At 36.9% G+C, this 15,738-nt stretch overlaps 1 protein-coding gene across 2 annotated transcripts in view; it reads right to left on the bottom strand.

Moving 5' to 3' along the window:
* Positions 1–303: 303 nt before the first annotated feature.
* TMX3 (thioredoxin related transmembrane protein 3) overlaps positions 304–15,738 on the bottom strand; it is a 51,120-nt gene continuing 35,685 nt past the window's right edge. The window contains exons 10-15 of one of the 2 annotated variants that reach the window (XM_029228994.1): positions 14,085–14,142; positions 13,835–13,888; positions 10,667–10,723; positions 6,661–6,790; positions 5,266–5,334; positions 304–3,809 (exon numbers count right to left, since the gene is read on the bottom strand). In XM_029228994.1, coding sequence (XP_029084827.1) covers positions 3,549–3,809; positions 5,266–5,334; positions 6,661–6,790; positions 10,667–10,723; positions 13,835–13,888; positions 14,085–14,142 — 629 coding nt within the window. In that variant the 3' untranslated portion in view covers positions 304–3,548. The remainder of the gene's footprint in view (positions 3,810–5,265; positions 5,335–6,660; positions 6,791–10,666; positions 10,724–13,834; positions 13,889–14,084; positions 14,143–15,738) is intronic. The other variant, XM_029228987.1, reaches the window with a different exon arrangement.

Below are 15,738 nucleotides of genomic sequence, written 5' to 3'. Positions count from 1 at the left end.
AACTCTGTAATTAATATTGAAAATGGTCAGGTTTTACAAATACAAAATATATCAAACCTATGAATCTCAGGTTCTTCACCTTCAATATGAAAGAATTAGATTACAATCTTATCTCTATCAAGTCTGTTTAAATTTTAAAACTATGTTTCTATAATTACAAATAACTTACAATTAATAAAAGGGAAAAAAAAAACCCACTGTGGAAGATGAAGTCTCAACTGTCCTTTTTGCTTTGCATAGAGAATTATTTACATCCCAGACAACCAAAAGATAAATGGTAAAAATAACAAACGGTTACATGTTTTCAATTAATTTATTTTAGAAAAATGAAGATTTACAATTGGTGCCTTAAGGCAGGATATCATGAATTCAACGCGTTAGTAACACAAACCTTCAAAACCCTTTATAGATTAGTCCAAAGTAGAAAATTATTTTTTGCCCACTCTTGGACTCAGACACATTCAGAAAAAATATATATTTATAAAAATAAAATGGCAAACCTAATCCCACCAATTAATTGATAGTCTTAACATCCTACACTTGTTTATTTGAACACTCTCTATATAAAAAGAATAGCTGAGTGATTTTTCCCTGTCCTACTTCCATATCATATGAAGCAAAGATGAAAATATTTAAATTACTTTTTGCAAAATCAAAACCCAAAAGCCCCTGAAACAAAACACAAGAAATATCAACAAGAACAAATATCCACTGAATGAAAACAATATAGCTAATTGTTTTACTATTTACTATTCATATAGACCCGTCCTTCAGCCACTAGACATTTGGCTCTTCACGTTATTTCTAACTCAGATACCAGGGAGCACTATGTATGAAGAAGCAAGTGAAAACTCCAGGTCTAATCCACCTAAGTTTCAGATATAGAGAAATATTAACGTATACAATGAAACAAAAAGGACGGCAAGCTATAATGAGGTGCACTGCTCCATAAAAACATGCACTTTCTCTCTTTGAAATATCTTTAAAATCTGTCTGAGCACCAGATTCAGCAACAGCAAGCATCTAGCATCTTGAATATTAGAAGTCAGAAACAGAACTTTATTGCAACTTAAAGAGAAGGCAAAACTCCGACTTACTGAAGGGTATTCCCCCTATTGATATGTAATCACAGTGAGATTCATCACTGAATTAGGATGATATCTATGTTCTTCTACAAGATTCATTAAGAAACCTTCCTTTATTTTGAAGTAATTTTTCCTAAAACGAAAACAGCATTTCTAGTAAACGCTGCTATCACATTGAGGGGAAAACCATACTAGTGAGCAAAAACTTTCAACTTGTTTTGTGAGGATATTGTGACAATATCCTAAAGTAGAGACAAGTAAAAAGCAAAATTTTAATAAAAAAAAAATTATTCACTTACAAACCATCTACACTTTTTGTTTCCCAAATAGACACATTCTGAAAACACAAATAAGAATATGGGGCAATAGTATAGTGTTGTGAAAAAAGATAACAGAGAACTAAGGCATTAATTTATAGACAAGAAAATCTCGAAATACAAAGAACACTGGACTTTGTTGATACATATTAAGCTTTGCTCCTTTTTTTTTCTTTTCCCTGTTTTGGTCTTTAATTTATAGGTGTGCTTGACAAAAGACAAAACCACGCAGATAACAGACATCTGTTAGTGATAAACATGAAGAAAGAAGCCATGACATTTTTACAGCTTCCTCCTGTCACTGGTAGTGGCTAAGCTGTAACTTCCCTACCAGGCCGAGACTAACGTGAGGCATCTGTATTTAGCTAAGCTTTTCACAGCTGCAAAATAAGCTTGACTGCTGCCAACATTAATATCTATTTTCCAAAAGACTCTCTCATTACTCTTTAGAGAGAAATTTCCTTGTTAAATTAACAGCATTTATCTCCAGTTTCCATTTAAGAATAACATTTCATTCTAGTATTTCGTGCAATTTCCTGGGACTGCATACGTGCTTCATTTATAAAAATGATAATAATGGGGCGCCAAACATCAAGAACAAGTAATGACTATATACTGAAAGGTACGAGAGAGCAATTCCTAGTAACTCCTTAGGACAAAAGCACAAGAGCCTCGGGTTAGTAGTGATCAGCTTGGCATCAGAAATAGCCCCAGGCTGCCCTGGGGACCACAGCCCTAAACAGCTTCACTATCAGGACCATGAATTACATAGTTTTAAAGTGATGAAACATTTAAAAATGTTTCATAACTCAATGAATAACCACCCAGATTATAGTCACTTAATAAAAATCCTAAACTTAGCTAAAATGAAGGTCTCAAACATAAACTAATCTACCATAAACATACCACACTGTTATTTAAAAGACACCAGTTTTTGTACATAACTTGGGATAGAATTCCTATGTCATTCCGTTATGGAGAGAAGATGAGAGGTCATTAGCTGAAATGGATAACAACAGGGAGGACGGAGAAGGTAACTGGCAGATGTCTTTAATCACTGGACATGAAGTTTCTTTAACAGGCTGATTATGCCACTCATTACTCATTATGAACACAGACACGCCCATAATATTACATAACAGATGTATGTCAATAAATTTCATATGTGTATATGTATGTGTGTATGTGTATATATAGATATACATACACACACACTAGATTATAAATTACTATAAAGTTACCATACCATAAAATAAAAACATGATATATATTACTTTTTAAAAAGCAGCAGGAGCTTTTTACCAAAGAAAAAATTTTAGACGAAATCCCAATATATAAAACAGAGAAGTAAAAGTATGCTGTTCTGGCTAAAGCAGTGTAGGGGTGACAGAGACCCCCCTCCCTTCCTGCAGTGTTGGCTGAGACACCTTCTCAGTGTCCAGGGCATCATTTGAAATCACTGATCCAAGTAAATCCTGTTTCTGCTGCAAAGATTAAACATAAGACTATTTTTTTTCCCACGATATAGGCCCGTATGAAAGTTTTATAATGTAACTGAGTATAAAGGTAAAAAGTAACATTTCCTCTCCTTTAAAAATAACAAAATAAAATCACTATGCTGTATAAAACCAAATTATTTTATCTCATAATCTTAATTTGATCCTTGGAAAAAGTTATTAGTTCTCCTTAAAGTGCCTAAATTTTAAAGACTTAATTTTGTCCATATAAATCTTATCCAAAACATGAGGAGAATGGATGGTAGGAGGTGGAGGTGTTATTTTTCTCTATCACACACGTATCTTCTACCTGCCTGGCCAATTTAAATATTCTGCCCAAGAATCTTAATTTTGTCACAGAATATTCAGATAGAGAAACATGCAAATAGAACTGATCTGGTAGAACAACATCTATAAGGTAAACTTTGATGGAGTGTTTTGATTTTGTATGTTTTAGACAAACGTTTCATCTCTTTGCTCCAAACATCTCCCCATTTACGGAAGGACTATTTTATAACCCATGCAGTTGATGTTAGCAAAATACAAACACCATGTTCTCTTCTGTAAAGGTCATGATTAAATGTCTAAATTCAATGAATAGACTCTTTAATAATTTGAAATCCTATGAAATATTTTATCTTGGTAAAGTCTCAGTCTTTCTTCTTTTCTAACACATCTTTGGGTTCTTGCACTGCAGGCACCAGAGAGTCCCCACTCCTGGGCTCCTGTTTTTCTTTGCTCTCTTCTACCGGTTCTGGGCTTTGCGTCTCACTTTTGGACCCTTCATACCGTTCTTCTATGTAACCCCCGTCTGTGTCAGCCGTGTAGATGCCGTAGCACATGATGCTGATGACACCCAGTGGCAGGCCAAAGAGAAAGCAGCCCATAACTGGAGAGCTCCTGAATATAGACTGTGGAAAGATAGTCACATCCCTCATTTGTATTCTGATATAAAAAGCACAAATGAATTCAAAACCACTACAGATTTCTTCCTCTTGCTGCCATCCAACTTGCTTTTAGTTCCAGTGAATCAATGTCAATATTTCCGTTGTGACTATCATGTGAAAGGCCCTTTAGAACGTTTCTACCCATGTATGTGTGTATGTATAACCAGCTATTGGCAGCAGAAAAAGGCACCAAATTGTCCACTACCTTTTCAAAAGATGTTTATTTTTCTCACATTAATCACAAAGGTCTCTTTGAGATGGCTATTATGTGCCAAGAGCTGTACAGTTATATCCTGGCTATAGGAATCTGCTATGGAGAAGGGTGGTTATTGACCATACAATATTCTCTTCACATAACATTTTTAATATTTTTTACTTGTCTGGTTAGTAGTAAAGCAACATTAACTTAATAATTTCCCTCAGTTTATATACTGTCTCCTCGGCTCCCAGAAAAGTAAAAGCAATTTAACTGAATAGGTTTTTCAACTATAATATATTCTATGGATTGTGACTGTAACTCTTGAGAACTAAATAGACAAGTTCAGAGGAGAGCAGGGTCACTTTGGATTGAGATAATGGAAAAAGGCATCACAGAATAAAGGTGTTTTGAGGCAGAAATTTAAGCGTAAGAACAAGGCAGGCCAGGGTACAGTGTGAGCTCAAAGACTGAGGAGAAGAATATGTGAGACAGACAGAGAATTGTGAGGGGCATCACAGGAAAAGGGAAGGAAAGTGATCAGAACTGATTATTTTAGCGATACTAATTAGGCAGAGGACTGGAGGCAGGGCAAGAGGAAGCGTGAAGACCAAGTGGAGGCTAGTGCAGCGGCCACACATAATGGGATAAGGGCCCAATCCGTAGAAAGAAGGTCACTGACAAACTGAAGGATGCACGGAGCAACTAATGAGTTATTAGCGTGACTTTACTTCCCACCAACAGAAGGTTAGCTCTGTTTTGCTTTTGGCCGTAATGAACGAAAATACCCGTGGAGGAGCTCAAGATAGACAACTAGAACTAAGTTTAAGGCTCCAACAAATTGAGGGCTGCCCTGCAGTCAGGCTGACTGACAGTGGAAGCTGGGATCATAAGAGAGATTCTTAGAGTTCTCAGCAAGAAGGCTTCAGATCCAAGGACTGAGAACGGCAGGAGGAGGAAAGAAACTCTGAAAAACACTTTAAGTCATGCTACCAGGTTCAGTGATTCTGAATTCCAGTTAACTCACCAATCATACAGAAATGAATAATTGGAGAAACTTAATATCCACCTGATTAGTATCTTTTCTTAACGTAAATATGTACTAGTTCTTATCTTGCAAGTTAAGAATATGTATTTTTACCGAATCCTTTGAAATTCCAGATTTTACCTTATACCGATATAGTCTCAATTATTAGTGACACTAAACACACTGTCACAACTTACCACAATAGTAGATTTGGCATCAAATACTATTCTTTTCAATCTCTGCAAAATGCTATCCCCTCCTTGGGCCTTAAATTTAACAAGAAAAAAACAATTGTTATTTCAGTACTATTATTTCATTTTTCTGTTAGATAATCTTACAATTGCTGGTCAAGAGTTGACTACAAAAGATTACACAGAGCACCTGAAAGAGCCACGGAGTAAATATTTACTGGTTTTTCTGTCCCACCCTCCTTCTGCTCTCTTGTATGAACACGGTTTGATTCTCCTCTGAAAATGCATCCTCCCTGATCACAGTCCAAGCAGCTCGGCTGAGGCTGACCCACCCAAGTGCCGGCCTGCCCAGCTTTTCAGTTTAGCTGAGAGTGTTACAGTTGCTGCAGGATATCCTCACTGTCCTGCAGGGAAAGTCTCTCCGATGATGAAACCCAAAAAGAAAAAAGTGCTGGAAGGCAGAGGGAGAAAAATTCCGGATGAAAATCCATCAAATCCCTGCATTCAGCCATGCCTAAAGTCTGGCTCATTCCTTGAATTTCACTAACTTACAAATAGAAGGGTTCTCACTCATACAGGTGAGCATCATTTCAACAAGTGTTATTTTCACAAATATAAAATTCCTACTATGAGTGATCAAGAGTGTTTCCAAAGAAGAAATACTTGTTACTCTGTGAGGCAACTTTCAAATACAGTTTGTGTAAAGCTGAAACAAGTCTCACAAAGTAATAATTACACTTCACAAAAGCACTGAAGTCTCTTCTCTTCTTATTTTATTCTAGTTTATTGAATTAAGATGCATTTTGGCCACAACCTGCTGAAGTGATTTCATGACCCTCTAATACGGGCTACAACCCAGTTTGAAAATCACTGCAATACGGTTTACAGAAAAAAACAGTTAAGATTATCCATTCATCATTTCTGAGAAATATTTTGTAGGATTTTATTTGGAACACTCCACTGGGGCTGGTTTTAAATACATTTCCTGATCTTTTAAGAAACTGTGGTGCTATCACAGGTTTTTTAGAAAACCAATCCAAGTAACTTAATGCAATTGTATTCTTGAATCCAGAGAGGTACTAAGAGTCAGGAAGTTCACTATCGGATAGCTCTGTACCCTGCAGACCTCTTAGCATCCCTAGTCCCTGACTCTAAATGCCAGTAACACCTCCCCCCATCACTATGACAACCTATGTCCTCCAAATAACATTCCACCCATTAGCAGCCTCTGCCACTTAGGTCCTGGGGAAGGTGACTGCCTATCATGTGAGAGAAGCAAGGATGGAGGCCTGCCCCTCACCCCGGGTGATGGCCGACTCTTTCTTTGAGAATCAGAAGAACATAACTCATTTCTCCTCCACCTCCTCCCATCACCCCATTGCAATTAAAGCAAAAACTCACATCTACTGTGCCATCCAAAACGTTATTAATGAACTGGACCATGTCTTCTGCATTCTTAATCTGTCTATCTAGTAAAAAGTACTGTTGGTTTGAAGTATTCAGTACAACCACAGTTGGGACTTTTAATTCACTGAAAATAGAAAAACAAAAGAAATCAAAATACATGTTAAACACAGAGACAACAAATATTCTGATACTTATTTGAATTATATCTAAATAACTAGAAGTGCAAAAGGAGGGAGCTATAATAGCTTTGCCTTCCTTTGTTTACATAAAGAAAAATTCAAATTGTGCATCAATTTAAAAAATAGCTAAATTAACATTTATGAAAACTATTAGTATACAACATCAGACAAATGAGTATTCACGATCAAACCTAAGGATAAAAATTATTATGTATGAAGTATCAATTTTGGGCAATATAATTCCTGGCCACAAGTTTATCTTAAATACCATCACTTTAATCATATACAGCCCACCTCAGTTAAAGGGCGTTCAGGCAACTAGAGAGGGAACAGCATGGTCTCCAGAGTTACACTGCCTGTGTTCGGATCTGATGCTTTCCCACAACTTTAAGTCTAATATTTTTCATTTATAAATGAATAAAGGTGTGGGGGGCAGGGTACCTATCTTGCTACAGAAGTTAAATGAGAAAATTCAAGTTAAATATCCAGCACATTCCTTATATCAATACATAATACACATTCAATAAATACTATTCCAAATTCTCTGAACACCTACTACCCTATGGTATAATCACCCCATCCTCTTGGGTGCTTCAGTGATATACTAGACGTCAATTCAGTTTGCAGACAAAAACCATAATATTACTAATGTGTCATTTACTTCAAATAATTTCTTATCCCTTCAAGAATAGGGTTTTGCATAATCATAAAAAGGTGCTTAATTCTGTATGCCACCTACATTATCAATTTATGGTTATTCATATGTCTATATGAATGTATTATGCAAAAGCACAAAACTCTACAGTAGAAACAATTTATAGCACTGTATTATCACCACATAAGTAACTGGGTCCAGGAGGTTGCTTTCTTGTTTATAATTCTCTATCCCTCCCCACACCACGTCCTTCTCTCTTGAGGCAAAACATGATCCCTGATGTTGGGCTCAGCCGTGTGGTTTGGCCAGTGGGAAGGTACAGAAATGACTGAAGCAGAAGCTTGAAATGTGCTTGCCTTCTTGTGTTTCTGCTATTGCCATGAGAAGAATATCCCCCAGGAAAATATCCCTCTAGGGTCAAGGACATGGAAGACACGTAGGGTAGACCTGGACCTAACTGGCAGCTTGGAGCCACGTCTGGCTGTACCCGGCTAAGGTTAGCCAAGCCCAGACGAGTGAGAGAGAATAAAGGATTGCTGTTTTATGCCACTGGGTATCAGGGTGTTTTGTTATCCAGTATTATTGTTAGGCAATAATTAACTGTAACTAAAAAAAAATCTTAGCTTCATTCTTGTTTATAAAAACATGAGACAACTTTTTAACTTACAGCAGTTTAGTTATCATCATACTGCATCAGTAGCAAAATTCTATTTTTATGGAATGAAGTAGAACCTGGTCTTCCTATAAAAATATATCTTATGAAAAAGTTAAACACACAGCTGAACTAGAAACAATTTGTTCTGAAATAATTCCATATGAATAACGATGAAAAATAGCACCTCATCCTATTCCCTCTTAACTATACTCACAAAAATCAAACACAAAATAATTTAATAGACCAAAGGTCTGAGAGTACCCTGTTTACTTTGAGAAAAAGCAAAAAGCATCGTCAACGCTACAGTGTTAACTATCTTATATAATATCACGTATCTGCCCTAAGTTAAAAACTTTTAGGCATCAATACTTATTAAATTCTACTAATTTATGTGTCAATACTGATCTTACAGTAGTTAGGAGATTTTGCAGTAAGAGAGATCTGCATTTGAGGACTGGATCTCTTTGACTTACTTGCCGAGCATCCTTTGGCTTATTATTTAACTTCCTTGAGTTTCTTCTAAGAAATTTCAATTTCCTCATCTATATAAAATGGAAATAACAGTACTTATACCTTACTGAGTTAGTGTAAAAGTCAGAAAACATACATTGACAACTCAGTACAGTGTTGGTCACAGAGTAAGTGCTCGTTAAGGACTTTCGATTATTATATAGCCATCATTATATGCCTTCTCTCTTCTCTCAAAAAAAAGCCAAGTATGAATTTTAAAAAAAACCAAACAATAAGGTTGGTGGTAGAGATTATTGTTCTCTGACCATAACTGCAGCAAAACTTCTATCTCACAACTCACATTAGAAATAATACTCATGAAGGAATGTCCATCCATCTCTAGAAATTCTGAATATTATCCTGAATCAAGGAGTTATTTATCAGATGCAAATTGCTTTGGCCTCTTGCCCAAAATGTTTTACTGCATCACTTTATTGGCTTGCCTCCAAGGACATTATAAATGGTTGTATCGAAGTCCCTACTATATATACTGTAAAGATCCTATTAAAAATATATTTCTATTATAATGTGCCCCCCCTTTATGAGATTATATAGCATAGCAATTTCTCTTAGGTTTCTACAAGGTCAGCCATACTCCTATAAGCAACAGTTATTCTACAGGGGACGGGAAATGTATAAACAATGTTTTTCTACTTTGTCTTGAGTATTAAAAATTCAAATTGTTTAAGTACCTTTAGTAATTGTATAGATCCTTTATTTTATTTCCCTTTGTCTTGATTTCTTCATTATATATTACATCTGGTACTTTATGTCTTTGGTAAACCCTCTCAAATTCTTATTGGAATAAGGATAATGAATTGATTATAAATGAATAAAGGTACTTTACTTCGTAATTTTAGGCTCTTACCTGAAAGTTATGAATGTTATTCTGGGTTTATGAGTTGGTAAAGCTCTGGAGGGCTTCCGCCATCTTCACGTCCAGGCTATTTTAAGACCCATTTTCCAAACACTCTTGTGTTTGCTATTACACTCTGCCTGAAATAACCTCGCTGCATTCTTCATTCAGCTACTTCTCATTCATTAGACTCTCCCTTAATTACCGGCTCTTGTGGCAAGCGTTTCCTGAGCCCCTGCGCCTTGCTGTGCATTTTGGTGTGGCTGGGTCTCTCCGTGCTTCCAGAGCTCCATACCACACAGGCCTTCCCACACAGTGCTGGAGTCACCGTGCTGTCTCACCCAGCAGACCGTGAGCATCTGAAGACAGGGTCTCTATAATTTACTCATTTTTTTGCATCAACAGTGCAATGCCAAACACAGTGTGTGACTTACAGCAAATATTCACTAAACGTCCGCTGAATAGAGTAGGCTTTTATTTGAAACTTATTCAGTATAGGTCTGGTAAATGTTTTCTAATATCTAACTTTCTGAAGTGACAAATCAGATCTTTACATCATAAGCATAATCAATATTATATTAGAGCTGCAAAGTTTTCCTATAAACTTACTTTCGTCTGTTAAATTCTTCTAGAATAGCAATTCTTGAATGCTAAAAATTTTCTACTTAAGTTACATTTATTCATTAAAACTGACTTAGGGTTCATATTAAACAGAAACTACAAAGTTTACAAGTTTTTGAATGATGTTTTCTTTCCAAAATACTATAAATTGTCAACATTAAATTGGGAGGTTTTTTTTTTTTTTAGTATAGAGAACTTTAAAGTTTAATAAGTTTCAAATACAGATTTAAAAACTAAAGTAAATATTTAATGGGAGAATATCTGCATTAGCATATACAAAGGTTTGCTTTTTTCAGCTATTAGTCCTGCCTGTCTCTGAAAAACAGAAATTTAAAACTTGATAGAATCAGGACTTCCCTGGAGGTCCAGTGGTTAGGACTCCGTGCTTCCACTGCAGGGGGCACAGGTTCAATCCCTTGTCAGGGAACTAAAATCCCACAAGCCACACAGTGTGGCAAAAAAAAAAAAAAAAAAATTGATAGAGTTGATAGCAAAATCATTTCGTCATTTAGCATTTTACTTACTCCATCAGCAAGGTATTTATATAGTCATTTCCATCCATGTGGCCAAACTGAAAATCCCTAATCAACAACAACCAAAAAGAACAGAGAAAGAGAGGACAATATTAAATACAAAAAAAAGATAAATACAAAGCACTGAATTTAGGGTTTGGTAAGCATGCAAACACTGTAAACATTTAACATATCAATCACATACAGTAAATATAAAAAAGTATGAATCCTACTGGCTTTCGAGATACAAACGTAACAAATTAAGCAAATTTTAAGACATTTCTATTTTGTTTCATACTGTGTAACACAAGAAATACATATATCATTGATATATTATTAGAAGACTTAGAATAAAAAGGACATAATAATTAAGTAATGTAACAAATTTATATTGACTGTCTTTTATGACAGTAACAAACTGATTTAGCATACAGGAAAAAATATCACCTATTTTTTATGTTCCATTATTCTTTGAGTTCCTATTAAAATCGTCATCTGTCTGTATCTGACTTGTGATTGCTCAGCTAATTTTATTTCAAATGTATGAGTATACAGGCAACCTCCTTTTACTGGGCTTTGCTTTACCGCAGTTCCCAGATACTATGCTTTTTTACAATCTGAAGGTTTCTGGCAACCCTGCTTTGAGTGAGTCTATCTGTGCTATTTTCCAACAGCATTTGCTCACTTCATGTCTCTGTGTCACATTTTTGGTAATTCTCACAATATTTCGAACTTTTTTCATTATTATTATATCTGCTCTGGCGATCTGTGAGCAGTGATTTTTGATGTTACCATTGTGATGTTTGGGGTGCCACAAACTGTGCCCACACAAGACTTCGAATTTAAGCAATAAATGTTTTGTGTGTTCTGACTGCTCCACCAACCAGCCGTTCCCCCCATCTCTCTCCCTCCCCCTCTCCCTGGGCCTCCCTAGTCCTTGAGACCCAACAATATTGAAATTAGACCAGTTAATAACACTACAATGGCCTCTAAATGTTCAAGTGTAAGAGTCCCACGTCTTTCACTTTAAATCAAAAGCTATAAAAGATCAAGCTTAGTAAGGAAGGGAAGTTGGAAGCTCAGATAGGCTGAAAGCTAGGCCTCTTCCAGCAAACAATTAGCCAAGTTGTGAATGCAAAGGAAAAACTTCTTGAAGGAAATTAAAAGTGCTACTCCAGTGAATATACGAATGGTAAGAAAGTAAAACAACCTTATTACTGATATGCAGAAAAGTTTTTGTGGTCTGGGTAGATCATCAAACCAGCCACAATATTTCCTTAAGGCGAAGCCTAATCCAAAGCAAGGCCCAAACTCTCTTCAATTCTATGAAGGCTAAGAGAGGAGAGGAAGCTGTAGAAGAAAACTCTAAAGCTAGCAGAGGTGGGTTCATGAGGTTTAGGCAAAGAAGCCATCTTCGTAACATGAAGTGCAAGGTGAATCAGCAAGTGCTGATGTAGAAGCTGCAGCAAGGTATCCAGAAGGTCTAGCTAAGATAAGTCATGAAGGTGGCTACACTAAACAACAGATTTTCAGTGTAGATGAAACAGCCTTATACTGGAAGAAGCCACCATCTAGGATTTCTAGCTAGAGAGAAGTCAACAATGCCTGGCTTCAAAACTTCAAAGGACAGGCTGACTATCTTGTTAGGGGCAAACATAGTTGGTGACTTTAAGTTGAAGCCAATGCTCATTTACCATCCTGAAAATACTAGGGTCCTTAAGATTTATGCTAAATCTATCCTGCCTTTTGCCCTACAAATGACCAACAAAGCCTGGATGCAGCACATCTATTTACAACATGGTTTAGTGAATAGTTTAAGCCTCACTGTTGAGACCTACTGCTCAGAAAAAAAGAGATTCCTTTCAAAATATTACTACTCATTGACAATGCACTTGGGTCACCCAAGAGCTCTAATGGAGATGCACAATAAGATTAATGCTGTCTTCACTCCTGCTAACACAACACCCATTCTGCAGCTCATGGATCAAGGAGTCATTTTGACTTTCAAGTCTTCTTATTGAAGAAACGCGCATCCTAAGGCCACAGCTGCCACAGATAGTGATTCCTCTGATGAATCTGGGCAAGGTAAACTGAAAACCTCTGGCAAGGATTCACCATTCTAGATGCCATTAAGAACATTCATGATTCACAGGAAGAGATCAAATATCACCATTAACAGGAGTTTGGAAGAAGCTGATTCCAACCCTCATGGATGATTTTGAGGGGTTCAATATTTCAGGAGAGGAAGTAATTGCAGATGTGGTGAATACAGTAAGAAAACTAGACTTAGAAGAGGAGCCTGAAGATGTGAATGAATTGGTATAATCTTGTGATAAAACCTGAATGGATGAGGAGCTGCTTCCTCCGGATGAGCAGACGAAGAGGTTCCTTAAAAGTGGTTCCAGGAATCTACTCCTGGTGAGGGGGCTGTGAGGACTGTTGAAATGACAACATTTAGAGGATTCAGAATATTACATAAACTTAGTTGACAAAGGAGCAAGGTTTGAGAGGACTGCTTCAAATTTTGAAAGATGTTCGACTATGGGTAAAATGCTACCAGCGCTATGGAGAAATCGTTCATGAAAGGAAGAGTCAATGGATGAGGCAAACTTCCACCGCTGTCCCATTTTAAGAAAAAGCCACAGCCACCCTGACCTGCGGTGACCACCACCCTGGCCAGTCAGCAGCCATCAACATTGGGGCAAGACCCTCCACCAGCAAAAAGATTACAACTCACTGAAGCCCCAGATGATGGTCAGCATTTTTAAAGTGCGTACAGTTTTTAGACACAATGCTACTGCACACTTAATATACAAAAACGTAACTTTTATATGTTAAATAAAACCAAAAATTTCATGCGACTTGCTGTACTGCGCTGGGCTGGAGCCAAGCCCACCATACCTCTGAGGTATATGCCTGTATGTGCGTATTTTCTTACCACCAACTTATCCCCAATCCTATCAGGACTCAGGTATGATACAAATTACAAGTTTTTTTTTTAACCTGTAAGACATATATCAGTAAACTTCAAACAATTCATACTGAAATGCTACATGCTGTAATTCACTTCAGCTCCTTGATTCATCTTTGAAAGTATGAAATACTCCTATGTTTGCTTTACTGTATCACAAAACCTAATTAGACAAAGATAATGGAGCCTTCCAGAATGCAAACACCTACCTGTGGAACTGGTCTCTATAATCTCTAGCAACTTCCTGAATAATTGACTTTAATCTGTGAGAAAACAAAAAATACATGAATATTCCATTTCATCAACTTGAAAAATATAATTACTCAATTATCATATATGCTGTCTTATCTAATATCTAACACTGCAGGAAAAGTAAGATACTATGTCAAGTTTATCTGAAGCCATGTTTATCTGAATCGGATGATATTTGAAGCTTAAAACTATTTCAAGGCACCATACCTGGTATGTTCAACTGATGTATTTTTCTCATCAATTACTGCAATAGCCACAAGCTTTCCTGAAATTAAGAATGACATATCTAAATTCAATAATCCTCATTAAACTTTTCAATTATTACTGTAGCAATGAATAGGAAAACAGTATATAGTTTCCAGAATTCAATTCCAATTATCTTAAACATGTTATGCTTAACAGAGTGAAACAGTGAACTGTTGACTCCAAGTGATAAACTCCCACCTACCTCCCATCCCTGAAATGTAAATATCAATAACAGTAAATATTTAACAATTCATATACTCAAACTGTTATTTTTTTCACACAACCCGCACACTAAAGTATTTTGTTGAAAAGTAAAACTATAAGGAACCAGTTGATAAAAGAAATATACTAAGAATGACTACAGCTCTGAAAAAATGGTATAGAACAAGAAAATGATTTTTACAATGTTATTCCCTTTGGTACCACGGGCCACTGTTTGCTAGTAATTAATGCACAAAATAAAACTGACTCAAATTTATTTAACCCTCAACAGAACATAAATCATATTCATCTCTGACATCCTCCAGGACGGCAGCGTGACGTAAAAACCGGAGCACTGGTATGGAAGTCAGAAGACCAGACCCTGCAATCCAGCAGGGTCTATCATGTTCCAGGCCTGGGAGAACAACAGTGAAGCACAGCATCCATTAGCCACGTGCCTTAACCTCAGCGGACGCCAACTTATTTTAGAAACTATTATCTATTTCAAAGTCATCTGGAGAGTTGAATGAGATTACATGTACAAAAATGCTGGGATAGTTTCCGGCTCAGAGTAGGTACATAAATGTAGGATTAAATCGACAATCTTTCAATCTCATCCCCATATCTTCTCTAATTTCATACTTAAATTCTATACAAACTTTACATTCTACACAATCTTGACGCTTCTTTTAACCCTCAGCTAAAAACATTAGTTCATAATGTTTATTTCCCCTCTTGAAATATTACTGCATTTACTGTTCAGTGTTTGGTTTTTACTGTTATGCCTTTAATTTAAAGTGCTTCATGAGTTTTTTTCAAAATGCCTACAACATGTCCAGCATCTTCCCACAGGCCGACACAGGGGGTTTCTCGCGTATTAAGTTCACAGTCACTGGGCGCTGAGCAGTGGACCCGGCACAGGGCTAGTTCCCGAGGCCACAGTGAGGAGCACACGGACACAGCTCTGCACTTGGGGAAGACAATCACACACACACAGACGTGTGGTTAACAATCAGAAGACTTGGGGAGGACGGGGACATGGGGTTTATAAAAGAACATTTTATAAGAGCAAACTAATGTAGTTCCAGGGGGTTAGTGAAAGACTTTCCTAAGAAAGCAGTATTTGGTCTGAGTTTGACAGATGAATATAAATTCACTACACTTTTCCAGGCAAAGAAAACAGAATGTTTAAAGGTGCTCTGGTGCAAGGTACACAGCCTTTTCAGGAAACTGAACAGTCAGCGTGGCCGGAGATGGGAGAGAGTGAGACAAAACGGGAAAGTAAGCACGAGTCGGAAGATGCAGGGACCTGCAGTCGTCAGAAGTCCTGAAAATACACTAGGTGTCTGAAGCCACCGAGGGCCAGGAGTCTGTTGCGGGGCTTATATGACAAGTGTCCAGGTAGGACCACGAG

Source organism: Monodon monoceros, unplaced genomic scaffold (genome assembly GCF_005190385.1).
Source record: "Monodon monoceros isolate NGI ecotype Baffin Bay Population unplaced genomic scaffold, NGI_Narwhal_1 Super_Scaffold_1, whole genome shotgun sequence".
NCBI classification, from domain to species: domain Eukaryota; kingdom Metazoa; phylum Chordata; class Mammalia; order Artiodactyla; family Monodontidae; genus Monodon; species Monodon monoceros.
Note: the sequence above shows the minus strand (reverse complement) of the source record. Positions and strands in the feature narration are given on the sequence as shown.